Source organism: Ambystoma mexicanum, chromosome 10, assembly GCF_040938575.1.
Source record: "Ambystoma mexicanum isolate Mex_15411 chromosome 10, UKY_AmexF1_1, whole genome shotgun sequence".
In the NCBI taxonomy this organism is placed as follows: Eukaryota; Metazoa; Chordata; class Amphibia; order Caudata; family Ambystomatidae; genus Ambystoma; species Ambystoma mexicanum.
Window position 1 is genome coordinate 339,126,092 of NC_090932.1, and position 12,880 is coordinate 339,138,971.

The 12,880-nt window shown below is 42.2% G+C and overlaps 1 protein-coding gene across 1 annotated transcript in view; it reads left to right on the plus strand.

The window, feature by feature from the left end:
- LOC138491423 (G protein-coupled receptor kinase 5-like) overlaps nt 1-12,880 on the plus strand; it is a 901,946-nt gene that overhangs the window by 712,301 nt on the left and 176,765 nt on the right. Inside the window, exon 8 of the mRNA XM_069617943.1 lies at nt 9,513-9,653. Within this exon, the coding sequence (XP_069474044.1) occupies nt 9,513-9,653 (141 nt within the window). The remainder of the gene's footprint in view (nt 1-9,512; nt 9,654-12,880) is intronic.

Sequence of the window (12,880 nt, forward strand, 5' to 3'; positions counted from 1 at the left end):
ACCTTACAATATCTGGTTTAATGATTCCAACACCTTAAAAAGAATTGGGGAAACATTAGAGACTGTTTGGCACAAATGACTAGACCCCCCTGCTGCAAAAAAAGCACTGGCTGATGGACACACTGCCTACGATGAAGCCATACTTGCTGCCTAAAGTTAATAATACATCTCTAAAATGAGAGGCAATTGACATTCATTAAGACCTTTTTTTAACTGTTAGCTCATTCATCTCTGTTGCTTGCAATGCCTCAACAATTCTGCAGTCTCTTGATCTGTGCGGCAACCTTTCCTCTTTCTTCATTCAAATGTTTGAGAAAAATCAAAGATTGTACCCCTTCATCTTTTTCCTCCAACCGACCCACTGACTCATTTCAAACTACCACCTTAAATTGGAGTACACCTGCTTTGACATTTCATCAACAGGTTTCTTAGCATTCCACCAAGAAACTCTTTAAAGCACTGCAGCCAGCTAAGAGACGCTGCAGACCCCTGTCCCATCTCATTTGTGGCAATCCATGCAGACATTCTCACTCTTCCGTTGTCCGAACTCGTCATCGGAATCGGTTCTTAACTCATTGAAATACTCCTTGATTATTGCTCTGCTACATAAAACCCTCCCAAGACTCCAGAGAAACTGGTGGAAGCCCCTGACCAATCACTGGCTTCACTTGGTGAGGCAAAATTGAAAAACTCTCTTCTAACAAGACCCACAAACATGTCAAAGAAAATGTGTCTGCTGGCCATCTCCTTTCTAGATTTTGCCGCTGCCATAGCATGTAATCGGCTTTGGTCTCGGTGTAGGACACGCCTCTGAAGTTGGCAGCCTGTCAGCGTTTATCCTGCTTGACCTTTCTGCTGCATTGTATTTGGTCGACCACTCAGTCAGTCCTATTGAAGATATTTCAGTCAATTGCAGGAGTTTCAAACAACTTAATTACCGGTTTAGCTCTTTCCTTCAGAACAGAAAGATTGTGAGGCAACTTTATCCCCCATCCTAATCCTGCACCTTTTGGAGTGCCCCAAGGTTACCCTATCACTTTTTCATTTGAAAAGCCATGTTAAATAATTAATGAAAACTCTCAGGTAATAAAATCTCCCGTTTTGTTGCCATGTGGGTGCTACACAGATTGACTTTTGCATCTCGGCGGTAAAATAACAATTATCTGCCATCTACAAAAGATTGCTGTACGTTGAGTCCTGCATAATCACCAATATCCTTACGCTTAGTCTATCCAAAACTGTAATTTTTATAATAGGACCAGCGCATCTTCTCGAGCAAATTGATACCCTCTGCATGCCTTCCCTCTGCATGCCTTCCTCCTACTCTGGGTAATCATTCCCCAATAAACCTGTTGCACAAAACCTTGGTCTCCTGTGGGGCGCCGATATGACACGAAACTGCCAAATGGATTGGGGCCACTATTTCGCAGATCATTTTTCTGTGACTTTTTCTGCCCTCCTTCACCTTTACCCCTTATGTTCAGAAAGGATTCCTTGTCACTCCTCCCTCACATTGCACAGGGGACAACCGTGTGATTCCATTTTTTTTTTTATATTCAGGACACAAAATCCTTTACTGCTATAACATTTCTGCAATAAAGTAACACTGCCCGGAAAAATCAGTACTGTGGTCGAAAACTCCTCCCAGCTAAAATGACAGCGCAAGATCCTCTGTGTTCCCCAGGAGAATCGTCTCATGGTGGATGGAGCTCTTGCCAGCTTAAGACTGGATCCCGGTAACTCACTTTACGCAGGTCTACTGGCCTTCAAAGTTATTCATCATCAAGAAACCAAAGACTTAGCTGGTCCCTAGAGGTTTGGTGTTAAATAATATCACATAGTTTCAAACCACTTATCAAAGCCTCACTGGTGGTGGCCAGGAACAAGTTCAAATTGTTGGGATTCATGGACTGCCCCCACTACTTGTAAAACAAATCTCTCTTTACCCACCATGGAAAACTCTCCACTCGTCAGACACCAACCTTCTCACGGTTCTCTCATCAAGCTGCAGGAGTAAAGGAGAAACATGCTTTTCTTTGTTTGGCCCATGCCTTATGAACTCCCTGACTCCTAATCTTAAAGCCATTAACTCCTTGATACATTTCAGGGCCACAAGCCCAATCTTCCTCTCCTAACCTGCCTGCTCACATTCCACTAATGCAGTTTCTTTATATCCCTTACCTTGCCACTCTTTGCCCATTGGCCTTTCTCTGTTCCTTCTCTCTTATTTTCCCTCTCCTCCACCATTGAGTGCCTTTGTGTTCCTGTCACTATCTTGCTAGTGCCAAGAGGCAATTCAGTTTACAGTATGTGCCATATAAATGAAAATAAAGATGAAAGAACAGCTATGCAGATGTGGTTCTAGAACATTGTGTTGTGAAGTGAGCATTGCGTGGAGAGGCGCCCATGAGTATTTAAATGGATTTTCACAGAAAGGGTGCTGAATTCATGGCATGGCCTTTTATTCCAGCAGCACTGTTGTTTCCAGTGTTGTTTTGGAGAGCCAGAATAATATGCAATACCAAGTCAATTTATAGGGATGCCCGTCAGTGAAATGCCACTGTCCGAAACCCTTTGAAGTATCCCTCCCCTTCAATCACACTTAATCTCTTCAAAACACACTTGCATCAACCACATGTACTTACTGAAGTCTTGAGAATGCACAAAACGGGTATCAGATGATGTAACACTTTAAAATACTCCAAAACTACACAAAGAGAACTACTCTTGGAACCTGAATGGAATTCGATTGAATTTCCTTCTGAGACAACAAGGCCTCTCTATACAATGTAAACCATTAGCCAATTATTCAGCAACAACATGGTTAGGAGCGTGAAGGGATCAAGCAACTGGGTGGATTACATAATCTTTCGTAGTGGACTCTAAATCTTGGTTAGATTTATTGCTCAGAGGGCTTTACTTTGTGGCATTACAAATAATCGCTCGTCTACCAAAATATTCATAGGTGTATTTATAATATTATAGAATGGAGGCAGAGATGGACAGCAACAGCCTCAATTTTCTTGGTGTATATGCTGGGAAAAACACTGGAATACACATTGCATGATCCCTCCATCTGCACATACTGATCCCTGCTGCAAGACCATACAGCAACACCGCAAGGGTGTTCTCGCAGAGACTCCACATGCCACAGAGAGTTCCACCATAATGATGTCTACAGAATTAGTATATTTTCACGGATTGTGTGGAGGTTTCCTGGTTTATCATTATTCTTCACTCGTTTAGTTTGTAATTGTTATAATCCTTCTCGCTAAAAGAGAGGGAATTATTCACTCGTTCAATTGGAAATGTCTTATATTTTGGACCAATCTGTGTATTTCTCCCCTCTCTTCATTACGCATGGGGATTTTAACCTGAAGTTGGGAAATGGTCATCTGTATGCTCCATTTGATGACTGGGTAGATGGAATGTTGGGGATTTTGAGAACAAACATGTTGGATAATCGGGTGGACACACAGTGTCTCATCCTTCGTAGCATAATGTACGAATGGGTCTTATATCTATCAATGGGTATCTATTTGCATACATGCTCAGTCATTTTCCCTTTTCTGGGCATCAAAGAAAATACACTGTTGATTACACTTTTGTTTCTCTACCTCATGGGAAAACTATTGATTGATTGAATATAATTCTGTGTTTTGAAAGTGATTATTCCACGTCATCACTTATTTGAACATATCTTGTTTTGACAATGAATAAAACCACTTTTAGGCTACTGGAGTTTGATTTTACATCTAAGGGAAAACATCATGGGGAGAAACTAGACAGTTAGGAACAGGCGCATAGTCTTTTTTAGAGAATCTGATTGCGATGGATTACTGCTTATCTGAATCATCTAGCCCAATCAAGTTACTAGATGAATTACAGTCAATTAGGGCAGGTATTGAGGATTTTATGTGCCGTCCGTCAAAATAACCCAGGAAGCCCTTGATCTCTAGAGCCAGAAAGTATTAGAACTCATGTTTGGCAGCACGAAAATTGGAGTTTGGTGAAATAGGATGGGATGAACTTACTGATGATGTGACTTTTGGCACATGGGCCTAAAAGTAGGAGAATGGCGGATGGTATAACTAATGGTCTGCAGACAGTTAGGTTAGGAATTTCTCTGCCTTTTATAAGAAAGGAAAAGACACTGGGCTTTATTATGAGCATGGTAGCAATCCTGCCATTTTTATGTACCATTGCTGCCACTTGGTCTGTCGGATTGACTGAGTTTTTTGAAGTCCATACGACTCCATGGGGATTTTTGCAGATTTGCAATGAGTGGTAATTCCCGCCTTGTTAAATCCGCTGGTTTTTGGAGGTGAATTTAGAGTTTGGTGGTGCATGAAAACAGTTGTAAAGTGGCAGTAATTTAGTTAACTGTGATTTTCCCACCTTTTTTCCCATACCTGTAATGAGGTCCACTCTCCAGGAGTTGGTTGTTGATGAGGGTACTGTTGAGTGTGCCGAGTTTCAATCAAATACACCTCCAAGATATTACGCACTAACAGAAGTGAGATTATTCCTTGAATACCTTAAAGCTAACAAAAGATCTGAACCGAACTTCACACCAATTGATGTTTATAAGTACAAGGCAGATATTTGGGTTCCATTACTATGTACCGTTTTTAGCACCATGATTCAATTACAAAGAATGTCAGATTCCTGGGTAAAGCCATCGTCCATAAATTCAAGAAAGACAACATATCACTGCCAAATAGTTATAGAACGATTTCTATTCATGTGGTTCTCTTAAACTGGGAAAATAATAACATGTTTACCATAATGGTTGGATTGCAATAATATTGTAGCACCCTCCTAATTGACTTCATGAAAGTATTGATACCATGCATGAGGGCTTCAATTTCTAATTGATTGCTGCTAAATCGCTTGTAACAAGAAAGAATCGATGCATGCTGCTTTTATGGATCTGGCCACAGCCGTTGACTTGTTCAACCGAGAGAAACTATGGTCAGTATTATTGAAGCAGGGTATACTGATCGACCTACCGAGGGTTTCGAGGGTGCTAAACCCGCTCAGCACTGCCATTGTAAGATGAAGTAGGCATGGTACTCTGACTGCCCTCCTTTAGTGTTGAGTCCATCAGGGATATCTATTGGGCCGGGAGGATAGCTCAGGGGCAACTCGTTTGTCTTGAAGCAAGCCAACACAGAGCAACACACGTTTGAATGATGGCGTGTCATAAAAGATTAATTATTATCTCTGTTACTTTTTCATTTTTTTCACTAATTTCTTGTACGCCATTTTAGTTCATCTTTAGGCTGATGTCCATCATGTCGGGGACACTTTAATATCTATTGTCATACGCAAATCAGTGTTTTACCTGCTCGATCTCCCAAAGCTTAACAGTTAGTTATCACTGCTTTTACAGAGAATATGAATGGATTGGAATGAATAGTTAATGCAACAAAGCGGTGGACTTCTCAAACCCCAAAAAGCATTATCCTGTCTGCTCATCTAAATCAAACGAACATCTAATTAAAAATGGAAGGTCTTATCATTTAGGCACACTATACACATCTAACTTATCTACTTCACGACAAATGATGAAATAATCGGCTGGATGCTGCATGCAAAGGTGGCCATTTTTGTATTTGCACAAAACCCTTAAAATGCAACCCGTCAAGTTCATTTTATGAGCTTATGAGGCTAAGGTTTAGTTGCTGGCGCTCTATGGCTCAGGTGTTTGGGATTTCAACCAAGGGAAAGGCTACAAGTGAACCATAGCTCATTCTGAAAAAGTCTACTGGACCTGCCGTCACAGTTTATCTATGTTCCATTCATAAAGAATTGTGTTTAAGTTATTTGATAGATCTTTTGAGCTCGAATCCTATTTTATTATAATTTAATGTGTTGCATAAGCCCAAAGCAACTTCATCCCAGTTCTTTGTGAATGATGTTTGGAAAAGTAATTTGCCTTATCTGTTCCCTGAGTCAATCATATATTTAAGGAGATTAAAGATGTTAATGTAGTAGGCTGCCTTGATAATCGCTTGATAAACCTATGACTGCTCGAATTAAAATGGCTCCCCTGAAACGACGAGAAGACCACAGGACACTGCTTTATGTGAACAAATCAACAAATAAAACATTTGATCTCATCTGGTCTAAGGGTGTCTTTCACCTGTATTTAGGGCGTCTTGCAACTGTATTTGGATGGTCCTATTTTTTTCAAACCAGGTTTTAATCATGGAAATCTGTGCTTTCACAAATCTCTTTCTGTGAAGCAGATAAAGCGCTTTTATAACAGTAAATGAATACCCTCCTTACAATAAGCATAGCTCATGAATGGGGACAATCATTTATGTTTACTAATGTGCTGGCACGTAATACGGAAGTCTGACTAAGGCTTATGTTTCCTGGACACTGCTGCACTTTGTACGATCTGATTTTGACGGTTGTGTTGCGGGTGTTTTTTTTTCAAAGATTACATTTTCATTCTGGTTGCCTAATGCTCTTGTCCTCGGTTTGCACTTACATGTAATTTAGCACTGTGTGCTTATTATTTGAAGGTATTCATCGACCTGCAGGTTAGGTAAGTACATATGAATGATGTCTTCTAGATACATTTATGCTTATCTTTTCAAGTTCCAATTACATTTTATCTGTATTACAGTGTCGAAAGTTCTTTATGGTCTTTTCTGCTATATTTTATGGTTTATTGTTATCCCAAAATAAAGTTATCCGACTGACTAGCATTCCATTCCTTTTACCCTGATCTGCAATTTCTGATCCCAGCAGCATATAAAGTCCACAATGGAGTTCTCACAGAGACCACAGATACCTTCTGGAATTGCATCATTTAAATGTAGAAGGGCTGTGTTAATTTTCACTGTGTGCAGAATTCCTGTGTTAGCACATTCTGTGAAAACTCCTAGATCCTGGTGGCCATCACAGTGGACACCAATGCAGAGCTCTACTGGACATATTAAAACTCAGGCAAGCTCTCCCAAGATTTACAGCATGCTGCGGTAAAAAGGCATGGAAAGTGTGGTAGGTTGTAGGTTCTCTGATGATTCAGAGCTGATCATCCCACAAACCCTGGCCAGGAGCCCTTCTCATGAAGCCAGGGAAAGGCAGGCGCTTCCTGATCCAGAACCTGGGGGTGGTATTCTGCAGGAGGATCACATGGGAGGGTACCCAAGTCAGGGAAATGGGGAAAACCCTTTTGCGGACTTCCCTAGTGATCCCACAATTGTTATGGCTTATTGTAAAATTGAAGTATGTGGCGAAAACAGACCCAAGAACATTAGGGGCTTCAAGTCCCATAATGCCATGGGTACTGGGATGAGGAAGAATGGTTCAGAGGTACAGAACTGCAGTATGCAGTCTGGTGTTTCTGACAACCTACACCTAAGTGGGAATTTCGATTATTTAAATCCCCCTCAGGTGCAGGTCAGGAAGTGTGGCAGTAGAAGAAGTAAAAGAACTTATCATCCGTGCGTGCAGCGGAAGCAGAGAGAAGACTCTGGGCATGCTGCTGCCTTTCCAGAGCATTGCAGCCCTGAGAGAGTCGTAAATGTTGAGACCTTCAGCTGCAGAGACATTGCAGTGGGAAGCGGTGTGGAGGCTGACTCTCCCGCGGGAGAGAGGAGCTCTCCCAGTTCTGTGCGGTGCTTTGGTGGCTGGTGAGCACCGGAGTATGCAAGGAGTGAATCTAGCTCCCTACACAGAAGGCGCAAGCACAGGAGTTGTGACTGAAAGCGGCCAGGCATTTAAATCCTGACACGGGAAGCAGAAGTTGAACCAGCAGTGGGTCGGAAGGAAGCTCAGAGGAAGACCAGCGAGTTTGCCTATGCGAGGTGACCCCGGGGCGCTCTGTGACAAACCGTTGTCTGGAAAGAGACATTTTGAATACCAAACTAGTGAGTTAAAGTACTTTGGGAATAATTCCTACATTAAGAAAAATGTGAAACCGAAAGATTATATTCATTGTTGCCAAAGTAAAGAGAGGGCAATACTTAATCAAAAGAACATGTATTGCCTAAGCCAAAGAAAGGGGGCAAGGTCTGAAAACTATTATACCTACCATTGCCAAAGTTAAGAGGGAGCAATACTAGAACAGGAAAACTAGCATTGCCTTAGCCAAAGAGATGCAATAATAAATAAGAGAAAAATATGTTTTCCTAGAGAAAGAAAACAAAATCAGAGACATTATCGGCAGATAATTGGCAGAGCATAAGAAATCCAAAGGTTGCAGGAAAGAAGCCCTCTTTGTAATCATTATCAAGGAGGGGAGGAAATTAACCTGCATTATATGGGGCAAATAAGTCAGAGGAACAAATGGCATCAATGGGTATTGTGTCCTTTTGAAAGAAGTTATGAAGTTCATTGTTGTTGAAGGTTGAAGATCTTTATGAAGTTTGAAGTTGACCTCAACACTGACTACTGGTAGTAGTAGTAGGAGGGTTATCCTGGCAGGCGAGTATACTAGGAAAGATACTTTTTAGTGGTTAGTCAAGGCAGGTTAGGGAACCAGGAAGAAAATATTTAGGTACTACAGTGTGGTTGAAGGTTGTGGAGGAAAGTGGCAAGGCCACTAAAACGTGATGATTTGAATTGGGATAGAAACTCATCCTGACAAAATCTTATTGTATATGAAGAGAAAGATAGTGAATAATCAAAGAGTGCAAAGATATGTCTTTTGGTTTTGTTGAAGCAGAAAAGTGTGAAGCAGAAAAATGTGAACGTTTTGAACAGTTACCTTGGAAGAGAACATTTTTGTCGCACTTGGGCCAAGTGCCAATTGGATTGAAGAGATCTTTGTGTTGCATTTTCAAACAGACTTTGGATACTGAAAAGAACTTTCTTGACTGGAACTTTTATCTAAGAATCCTGCTTTAATCGTGGGGAAGGTGGAACTGACCCAGATATCAAGGAACCTTGGTTATAAAACTGTGTTTACCAATAATTATTATATAATTGAGTTTGATCAGCCATCTAATGCCTGCCTGTTTTGTTGTATATATGCAGGTGTGAGGGACAGAAACCTTTTTAGAGTGTTTTCCTTTAGTCTTAGTTTCATTGGCAGGGAAAACCACGTTAGGATAGGGAAAGTGAGGTGTTTATCAAACCCTTTTAAGTTAATAAAATGGCTTCTTGTTAAAAACATTTATGCCTCGCTTTTCTGACTCCTCATAGTTCTCATGTCTTTCACCAAACCTATGCAATGAACCTCTTATCCAGTTCCACCATGATCAAAGATAGATTAGAGGCACAGGTAAAGGGCATTGCCATGCTCCTTCCCAGTATGGCGTAGCTGTCTTCAGCCCAAGTCAAAATAGGTCCTTCCCCACCTCAAGTAGGTTCTCCAAGAATGGCCAGGCTGCATATAATGTTGTTTCTTCACTAGATTACCATGTGTGACACACTGTTGGAACATGGTGTCTTTAATAAGATCTCCCCAGTGTCAAGCCTAGGCTGAACATGCTGTATTACACAGAGCAGGTGATGGTCTTCACTCTGTGCTCTTTTCTTTGCTGTTGTAGGTCTGCGCCTGCCAAGTTCGAGCAACTGGAAAGATGTACGCCTGTAAAAAACTGGAGAAGAAGAGGATAAAGAAGAGAAAGGGAGAAGCCATGGCACTGAACGAAAAGCAGATCCTGGAGAAAGTCAATAGCAGATTTGTAGTAAGTACCTTAGAGCAGACATTTTGATATGTGTGATGTGCTCGTCTTCAACAGCTTGGCCTTTTTCACAAGATCCTCCAACTAAGACTGTGAAACTGCATTAGCCATTTCAGTGTATATGAATTCATGATCCAGGCTTGTTCTGAAAGCAGAGGCCATTGTGGCGAACCAGAAGAAGGAGTTTGACAAAATTGTAACATGTTAAGGGTTTTAAGATGACTTTCTTAACACAACTCCGTAATTTCTCACTTGGTGTGTGACACTGTCCTTGTCTTGTTTTTGGACAATGGAACCCTCCAGTTTCCCTCTCCTCCCACTTCTGTTCACTATGTTTCGTGTTTTCAGGACTCCCCAAAGTCCTCGGGCCCTCTGACAGGCTTGCTTTAGCAGTGCCTCGATACGGAGCCTGCCTCTTAGGGTTTTCCATGTTTCTGTAACCCTTGTAGCTCTCCCAGTCCCGAATGTTAATGTCTCTTGATTTCTCAGGGCTCCCCAAAGCCCTCTGGCCATCTGACATGCTTGTGTTATCAGGGCCTCGGTAGGGCGCCTGCCTGTTTGGGTTTTCTTGGCTCCCGTAACCCTTGTGGCTTTCCCAGTCTCTGATTTCACTGTTCGCTCCTCTCAACGACATTAACTCTTCGGGAACATTCGCTTTCCTTCCGCTGCTCAGCTTGGCAGCTTGGGTATCTGAGCTCTCCGATGTGGTCTGGTCTTGTGTCAGTTAACAGGCCCCAGGCCCATCACGGCTTCCGTGTGGTCACACCACCAGGCAAGAAGGTCACTTTACTTTCTGTCTCTCTCCCGACCTTGGCTTCTTGGTAGGTCAGGACGCCAGCCTTCTGGTGTCTTGCTAGCGATTTGCTCACTCTCCTTGCTACTGCCGGCTCTTCAGTCTAGCTTGGCTCTGCCCCTCCACGAGGGCCTCCCGTCAGAGACTTGTCTCTGCGTAGGATTCTCCCTCCTCCATTCCAAGTTTCCTCATGGTTTTATGTACGTCATTACAAACAAAAGGGGTGGGTGAGGGTTGTCCCTCTTTGACTGTGGAGTTCAGGCGGGATCCAGCATTGCCTGTTGCCAAAGAGATTGAAGAAATGTTACTATGTGGTGAATCCAAAACAGAGTTAACAGTCTTTCCGAGTCCCATATAAGCAGACCATGTACTCTGCACAGGGAGTTATTTACAGGAATGGGCGTCTTTATCCCCAAGAGGGCAGTCACTCCAAGTGAGGTCCCAGTTGCCCAGACCCCTAGGAAGGGTCTTGCGGGGCAGGCTGACCTCCCTATGCTCAAAGCGGGTTGCTCACCTCTAGGGCAAAGGGGCAAATTAGCCCAGATTCGTCACATAGTTAAAAGACATTAGTAATGGTGCGGCAGTCACACCAAGTCTGGCATCTTAAAGTGACGTGTTTTTCAAATGGCACCTTGTATATCGAAATAAAATAAAGTTGCCAGGCAAAGCTGTTTTGTGTCTATTTTGCCTAAAAGTTATAGCGTAGTTAGTAATTGCTCTAGTTAGTTATTGCTCGTTCGCATATTTTGGCATTATGTCAAGGTAGTCTACAAGGAAGTTACATGGTATATGGTTCACTGGTTTGGAATTTCAGTGGTTTGTGATATTTTGGTATGGCTGCCATCCGTTTAGGCCAAAACATTGGGAAAATGATCTAGATTTTCCTTCTTACTTCCTCCTATTTTGTTATTAAGTGTTTTTATGGATGAGTGCCTTGGCAGGTGATTCGTAAGAGAATCTCATATCTTACATTGTGTCGAGTGTTTCCAGGAATGATCTAGTGCCTGATTGTGAGGTGTTGAAATGGAATACTAAGACAATCAGAAGACTAACATTTTTGTAGAAATGGCAAGGATTGAGTGAGCATGTTCCCTCCCAATATAATCCTTGTGCCAGAGTTTAGAATTTTCTGATGTCTCTATTTTAGTATCTCCGGGAACCGAAGGTAGAAGATATTACAATTACAGACCTTTGCTTCATTAATTTCTCTCATGATATCATGGGGCCTCATTACGAGTCACCCGGTATGGAAATAACAGTGGCGGTAAACCAGCCGCCACCGTTATTTCCATACCGGGTGATTCAGAGTCCTGCAGGTGTCATTCCCGCCAGGTCTGACCTGGCGGTTTTAACACCGCCCGCCTGCAGGCGGACGTGGAAACACCGGCACCATCACGAGATGGTGCCGGTGTTTCCATGGTCCCCATTCCCATTGAGTCCTGTGGGGCTCAATGGGAATGGGGATTTACCGAATTCCGCCTCCGGAATTCCCCGGTCACCGGGGTTGTAATGCCCCGGTAATTCCGGGAATCAAGGAGGCGGAATGGTAATTCGATTCCGGCAGTAACCGAGCCGGAGAAACCGCAGGTTACTGCCGGACTCGTAATGAGGCCCATGGTGTGTCTGTGCTAGCAATAACATATTTGTATGACTAGTGCATTACAGCCCTAATCCAAGTTTAAAACGGTTGGGTCAAGGTAGCAATAGCGGTTCATAATGGAATATTGCAAACATATGTACAGTGACATCAGTTTGCCAATGGCTTTGTTCACCAGTTTGAAGATATGTGGGCTTTCAACATGAAGGCTAAGTGTTCTGCTTGTTTTTATGTTGTCCTGAAGTTCAGTTATCATAAATAAATCTGTTCTGCGTTTGCTGAGTATTAGCGAATATATCATTAATGTGGAATTGGCACAGCCAGGTTTTAACCTTTATTGTAGAAATAATGGGTAATCGTCTAAAAGCAAATTATACAGAATATTTAAAAAAGAAATAATTTGGTTACACTATAACATTTCTATTTAGCAGCACTTCCCTGCTGGCTCTTGTTTGACTGAGTGACTGCTAGATCTGCATGACACATGGATGGGCGTGGGTGGATGGGGATTTTAGCTTCCAAAAGCATGGAATGTAAATGCCAAAGAACCCCTGGGGGGTTCGAGGGCTGCAGTATAACACGTGAACATTGATTCGCACAAGCTGCAGCACACGTTACACTCAGCAGGTTACATCTGAAAAAATGTCCAATTCAGGATGTGGCTTTTAAAATGCCATATGGAAGTACAGGTGTAGTTTTCAAACCTATAAAGTGACATTATTTAAATAGAAATCCAACTTTGCTTATACATTTGATAGACCGGTAATCAGTGTAGTTATGATACAGGTGGGCTGACCTCAAGCATTAGTATATTTCATGATTCCTTCTTTTTATTGCATA